The sequence below is a fragment of the Plecotus auritus genome (assembly GCF_963455305.1).
Source record: "Plecotus auritus genome assembly, chromosome: 4".
In the NCBI taxonomy this organism is placed as follows: Eukaryota; Metazoa; Chordata; class Mammalia; order Chiroptera; family Vespertilionidae; genus Plecotus; species Plecotus auritus.
This window is the reverse complement of record NC_137775.1, coordinates 40,842,613-40,849,861: the sequence shown is the minus strand read 5'-3', so window position 1 is coordinate 40,849,861 and position 7,249 is coordinate 40,842,613. Positions and strand designations below refer to the sequence as shown.

Here is a 7,249-nt window from a genome sequence, read left to right as displayed (position 1 = left end):
AAAACATTTCATTTTATAAGGAATATATTGCAGTAAAAAGTAGAGCTCATCCATGAAACATTACAAAATACTGGTCCACCTGGCCAGTGTGGCTCAGTGGTTGAGCATCGATTCATGTAGCAGGAGGTCCCAGTTCTCCCAGTCAAGGCACATTCCTGGGTTTTAGCCTCAGTCCCCAGCAAGGGGGGTGTAGGAGGCAGCCGATCGATTTTAATGTTTCTCTCATTAATGTTTCTCTCTCTCTCCCTCTCCCTTCCTCTCTCTCTAAAATCAATAAAAAGATATTTTTTAAAACAATCAAAATACTGGTCTCATTGGAAATAATATTTACCAACTATGCCCTGGTGTTATTATTGATTTAGAGTTACACTTTAAGGTAGAGGATGCTATTCCTACTTCTCAAATCCAACAAAAACAACAAAATCAAAAAGTACATTTTTATTTGCAGCAAAATTATAAGACAGATGGTACTTTAAAGTAGGTAGTTAAACTCAATACCTGAAAAACTGAAATGTGATGTTTAATTACAGCTCAAATTTTAAAAAGGAATTTTAAAAAATCAAATATGGCACTGCAATTTCCTTAAGCTACTTTCTTTATTTCAAAGTGTCAAAAAACTAAAGATGTTCTTGTACACACATATGCTATGTGTCTAAGAATTCAGAACTATGCAAAGAATTTTTCAATATGACTAAAAATGAAATATTTACACCCTTTAGTATAATTCTTAATACTTAATACATCTCTTTCTGATGCTACTTCTAAAGAGCAATGACTCAACCAGAAAAATAGTAAAGGCTGCCTTTTCTTTTTTAAAGTGCTTATTAGCAAACATTTCCAAAAGCGATGGTTTTTAGAAATACATAATATTCAAAAGTGCTCAGAGTCACTACTTATAGAATTGAATATGCCATTTTGTACCTTTGCACATGTAAACTGGCTTTATCTGCATTAATGAAAGATTGCTTTCAATGGCCCTCAACTATATGCTTCAAATCATAATAGTGCTATTAGTATCAGCAGCGGGAACAGTAACAACAGAACAAACCCAGCACATTTTTAATGGATCACAGCAGACTAGGAAAACTGTTACAGCTTGTGGATATGTTACATATGCAAGGATGAGCCTTTCCTTTCACTCTGCCTATATGGTAAACATTTAAAAACAAAAACACCTTCTTGTCTCTCTATAGAGTATTTTACAGTACACGAAGATATTCAAATTCTTGTAGTAACATTTAGCCAAACTCATTTTAATACAAAGCCTGTTTCCACCAAGAAAGTAAGTAGGAATTAACAAATGAAATACCTAGCACTAAAAACCTGAGGGGAAAATTGTAAACAATTCAGAAATGAAGCTTTTTAAAAAAGATAGAAACATTCCAAATAGAATGTTTTCTGAGAGTGAAACATTTGACTTCATATCAATCATATCACTTTTATCTGATTTAAATAATTTAGAAAAAAATAAGCATCATCTTAACTGCTTTCTATATCAGGCTCATTCTGGCTCATGCCCCTAGTATACTACTAAACCAGTTAGTGGTCTTATTGTGAGCATCCCCTCGGGTCCCTGTCTATTGTCTGAATCTTAAGCTTCTTTTTGCTCCTCCTGTATCTCCCTTCCAAAAATCCCCATATATCCTAAGAAAATCTCCATTAAAAGTCACAATTTAAATACAGTGTGATAATGCTAATTTGACTTAAAGTAGTAATAAATTATAAACTGCCAAATAACTTAATGTAATTCACAATGCAAAATCCCTGGTATAAAAAGAATCCATCTTGCCCTGAATATAATAAAGCAGTCCAATGATTTCAAATTACTTATGAAATAAAGGCAAAAATAAGGTGTAAAATAGTATTTATAAAAGTCAAGTAAGAAACCAGTTACCATAAATCTTTTTACAAAGATAAATGTTAATGGGTCTTCCCACTTTCAAAAATTGTTAGGGAGGTCTATAATTAGTGGTTTCAAAAATGACTTTAAGAAAACTAGAGAATGAATTACTTATTATTTATAACATATGATATATTTAATATATATGTAACAATAATACTGCCATGGTAATGTAAATTAATCTTTGGATCTGCTACTTTTTGGCAAGTATATTTTCTTTTTCAAAGTCTTTGCTATAACTGATTAATTTTTAAATGTTGGTTTTCAAAAACTTTGCTACTTGAGATATTGTTAATAAGATACCAGAAGTCTCAAATAGTAATATGCCTACAAAATAAAACAAAGATTGACCTTGCATCTTTTGTCATTATAATAAATACACTTTAAAATAGACAACATTGCTATGCCTGTAAATTAAAAATACCCAAAACCTTAAAAAGGGGGTGGAAAAGGAAAGAAAAATCGAAAATCCTTATTTTTAAAAATAAATCGGAAGTCCTTGAATTTCTTAAGAACTTTATCTTCTTTTGGACCAAGCTGTATTTTTCACCATTCATCCATGGGATATGATGTTAAATCTCCATTTTGTAGGTTTCAGTTTGAATTTTCTTGAAAGTTTGCAAAGCTGGTACTGGACTTGAGACGTTTGGCTATATAAATTAAAAATATTAAATTTAACTTAATTCTCTAAACATGATTATTCATTGTTTTAATGTAAACTATCGTTTTTTAAAAAAATACAGTACTCATCTATTAATTCTATATTGGAATCAGAATAGGTTCAATCTTCTAAGAATTAAAACCTAAGTCTATTTTTTTTCTATCAAACTCAAAAAACATAACTTTGTTAGAAGCAGTACCAAGTAAAACAGACATAATTTATATCATATTGAGCATCACAATCTTAAATATGTAATACAGGTGAAAGTACTCACAAATGGAAGTGCTAGAAAGTATAATAAAATTACATATTCAAAAGTCTAAGTTAGAAATTCAAATATAAATTTCTCTTAAGAGAATTCAGTTCAGCCCTGGCTGGTTTGGCTCAGTAGTTGAGAAAGTCAGCCCAAAGGGTCGAGGGTTAGATTTTTCGGTCAAGTTCATGTGCCTCGGTTGCAGGTTCGATCCCCAGCCCTGGTGGGAGTGCTTGCGGAAGGCAACCAATTGATGTCTCTCACCTCCATGCTTCTCTCTTTCTCTCTCTCTCTCTCCTCTTTCCTCTCTCTCCCTCCCTCTCTCTCCCTCCCTCCATTCCACTCTCTCTAAAAATTAATGGAAAAAAATACCCTCAGGTGAGGATTAAAAAAATAATAATTCAGTTCATAGGCACAGACAATAGTATGGAGATTACCAGAGGGAAAGGGGGGTCAGGGGGTGATAGAATAGTGTATAGAGGGGGGAAAGCCTAACTTTTTTCTCCAAAAAACATTTTCTTTTTATAAACTAAAATTACTAAAAGAGAAGCTCTTACTTTCATTCTGATAATGAACAAGCATCTCAAGAGACTTAGAGGCACTTTTCTTCAGCTAAATGGGATCTAGTTAGTGCTTTTTCTGCTCTGTCCTATTTGATGTGAACAAAGGAAAGGTATTAATTTGTATCGAGCACATGTTATATGTCAAGTAATGTTCTTGCAACTGCAATTTCAATTTGTTCAGAAACAAACTGTGTGTAAGCTATCGTTTATCCTTGCCAGCTGCACTTTCAGGTGCTTCTGCCATGGCTCCAGTGGGCCTAAGAGCTGTCCCTATCTCCCCACTGTGGCCATTTAGGTCTTCAACATTTTTGTTGCTTATTCCTCCACTGTTGCCAACCTTATTCCAGGGAATCTAGCTTTTTCAACTAAAGCATCTGAAAGATACTGTATGTTAACTTTTGATGATCTGCACTTACAAATTTCTTATACATCTCTTTCATTAGTAAGTATAATTGTGAAATTGGAAGTAATAATTGTCTAATGCTAATAAACTTTTGAGTTCTCAGAGTATATATCATTTTTAAAACAGGCCTAAATTTTTATTTTTAAAATATATTTTTATTGATTTCAGACAGGAAAGGAGAGGGAGAGAGAGAAAAACATCAACAATGAGGGAGAATAATTTATTGGCTGCCTCCTGCATGTCCCCTACCGGGGATCAAACAAACAACCTGGGCATGTGTCCTGATTGGGAATCAAGCTGTGACCACTTGGTTCATAGGTCAATGCTCAACCACTGAGCCATGCTGGCCAGGCCAGGCCTAAATTTTTTAAATATAGGTCTTTAACTAAATAAATGAACAATTATAAAAAGACACTTACGTAGAATGAGTTTTCGTTTCTTTTGTTCTGAATGAAGAAAGCTACTAAGGTAGAAGACCACAGGTAGAAAAAGGATGAACACAGAAACAGCAATTACAGGCACAGTATCACTGCAAGGGACCGAACAATTGAAAGTTCGACTCCAAAGTTTTCGAGTAATGTTCATCTGGAAAAATAACAAATAATATTACTCTATTCTATATTTGGTTTGTCTTCAATTTCATATAATTATTTTGTTAATAACTAAACAAACACTTAGAATTTAGACTGAATATACATGGTAAAAAAAATCTATGGATCGTTGAGTACAATATCTTTTGCCAGGAAATAAGGTGGTTCACAAATAGTCACTGTACAAATTTATATCCATACAAAAATTTCATATTCTAAATTCATAATAATGTTAACCTTTATGTTCAAAATAATGTCCTAATGTCCAAATAATGTTGACCTTTCACAGAGTTGAAACAGAGAACTTGTATCAATAAGAATATCGTAAGACCATGCTTCATTCATTAAAAAAGATTTAAAAGGGTAACTATATGATATGATAGATGTGTTAATTAACTCGACTGTGGGAATCCTTTCACAGTGAATACATGTCAAATCATCACGTTATACACTTTAATTATATTATAATTTTGTCAATTATACCTCAATAAAATGCAGGGAGTGGAGCAGGAAAAAATTTTTTTCCTGTTAACATATGTAATCTCTAATCTTGTTGCAATATTTTTAGATGAAAATAAAAATATCAACTTTATAGGGCTTCTGTTTATGAAATGCTTAATATTTTATCTGAGATATATGAAAGGTTCATACTCATGGCAAATATATTTATTTAAGTACATAATACCCAATGAGTCATGGAAACTTTCTTAGACAATATTAATATCTTATTTAGTAGCATACAACAGATACAAGTTAGGGGCAGCAATATCTTACTTTCACTGAGCTCTTGATTTCTGTCAGTCTGATAATACAAGGAAACTATCATATTTAATATAGAAAACTGTTCTTCTCTGGATTTTGTTTATTTGAGGTACGGTTTACAAATAATACATTTTATGTTTACTGTAAGTTTTGCTTATTGCAAGAAGGATGTTCTAAAATAGGTGGTCATGTTGATTTCTTGTGTAATTCCACTTATGTCACAGAACCAATATTCATTTTTCTTCATTGTAAAAACAATGAAATAGACTATTGTTTTAAAAACATATATTACTTACTTATTGAGAGTCTACAAGAAACCAGGTACTGCCCTAGCCAGTTTTGCTCAGTGGATAGAGCATCGGCCTGTGGGACTAAAGGGTCCTGGGTTCGATTTTGGTCAAGGGCACATGCTGGGTTGCAGGCTCGATCCCCAGTAGGGAGTGTACAGGAGGCAGCCAATCAATGATTCTCTCTCATCACTGATGTTTCTATCTCTCTTTCCCTCTCCCTTCCTCTCTGAAATCAATAAAAATATATATTAAAAAAAAAAGAAAGAAAGAAACCAGGTACTATTCCAGACATTGGTAATAAAGCAGTAAAAAAACACACACACACACACACACACAAAAATCCCCAGGGTGCATCTACTTGAAATCCTTTTTGCCATCCTGAATATTATTGATCCACTATAGTTAACTCTGAGCTGCTATGATAATTCATATTCATCATTCTCAACCATTAAGTTTATCAATTTTGACCCTGAGTTCTCTACATTTAGCCAGTAATTACTCACTTTCCTCTAATGCCTCAATACTCAAGACATCATATTCCCATAAAAAGGCAGGCTATACAATGGAGAAAAAGTTTTGTTGACCATTCATTCCATCGATAGATATTACTAAGAACCTGTTATATGCTAGACCCTGTTCTAAATACTAAACAGAAAACAAAAAGAGGCATGAGGTCCTTTTATCCTCATGTGGCTTGTATTTTAGTGGGGGAAGACAGACTATAAATAAGTAAAGAAAATTTTCAGATAGTAATAGATATAAAAAAATAAAGCAATGGGATAGGAAGTAATTGAGGAATGGCTTCAGAAACACATGACAGCAAAAGTTCTTGAATCAGCAACACATGAATAAGAAACTGAAATGTAAACACATAACAAAGCCCGCACAACTCAGAAAATGATACACATTATCAAACTTAAAAATCAAAATGTATCGAAGTATCAATTCAGTTCTGAAGACCTGATTGATTTCCATTTTAGTTTGACAGATAAGGATATTCTAAAACTTTACTACTTTATAATTAGTTATTTCTGGTTGAAAACAGAATATGAAGATTCCAATATACCTCTGAAAGGGGTAATAATACTGAAGGCATATTCAACAACACTGTAAAATATGTATCTTATTAGAAGCAAAGTACTTACTGCATCTTCCACATCAATGCATAAATGTGTTCCAGGTTCAGCCTTATTCTCATGTTCATTCTTTTTTTGCATTTCACTGTACATACTACTCAGAGTTTTGTATGCATTGTGACAGTTTTTGCATACTTCTGAATAATTTCTTAACTGCAGAAGACTGTGTATGCTCTCCTAAAATGTCAAAGGCACATGTAATACATACAATAAACATTACATCTCTTTAATGTAAGTTATTTGCCCTCCTAGAAAGCAGGAAATTACAGAGTATAAGTGCTGAGCTATGATGTGGGGCAGGTCGCTAAATCACTCTGAGCCTCCGTTTTATCATCTACAATGGGGGACTACACTACCTGTATTATAGGTCCCAAGGATTAGAAACCTGGCATGTAAAGCACATAGCAAAATATTTTGGCACTTTCCAGTTACCTCTAAATTCTGAAAACCACTGCACTATCCTCTGTTAACTGAGGACAACAAAAATCTCCTAAGTTATCTTACCATTTTACATTTGCTCTTATGTATCCTACTTTCACCACATAAATATGAGCTTGCCTGTGCTGACTTCAACAGAGAGGACTTCATTAATGGGAAAGGAAAAGTCACTAAAACTACATCCCACACGATCCTCTTACCCCAAGGTTTATAATCCAGGCCCTTCTACTCAACAAAAAGGGACTAACACCAA

The 7,249-nt window shown here is 33.2% G+C and overlaps 1 protein-coding gene across 1 annotated transcript in view; it reads right to left on the bottom strand.

The window, feature by feature from the left end:
* Nucleotides 1–423: 423 nt before the first annotated feature.
* OSTM1 (osteoclastogenesis associated transmembrane protein 1) overlaps nt 424–7,249 on the bottom strand; it is a 31,271-nt gene continuing 24,445 nt past the window's right edge. Inside the window, exons 4-6 of the mRNA XM_080665308.1 lie at nt 6,568–6,735; nt 4,200–4,365; nt 424–2,550 (exon numbers count right to left, since the gene is read on the bottom strand). Coding sequence (XP_080521434.1) covers nt 2,495–2,550; nt 4,200–4,365; nt 6,568–6,735 — 390 coding nt within the window. The 3' untranslated portion in view covers nt 424–2,494. The remainder of the gene's footprint in view (nt 2,551–4,199; nt 4,366–6,567; nt 6,736–7,249) is intronic.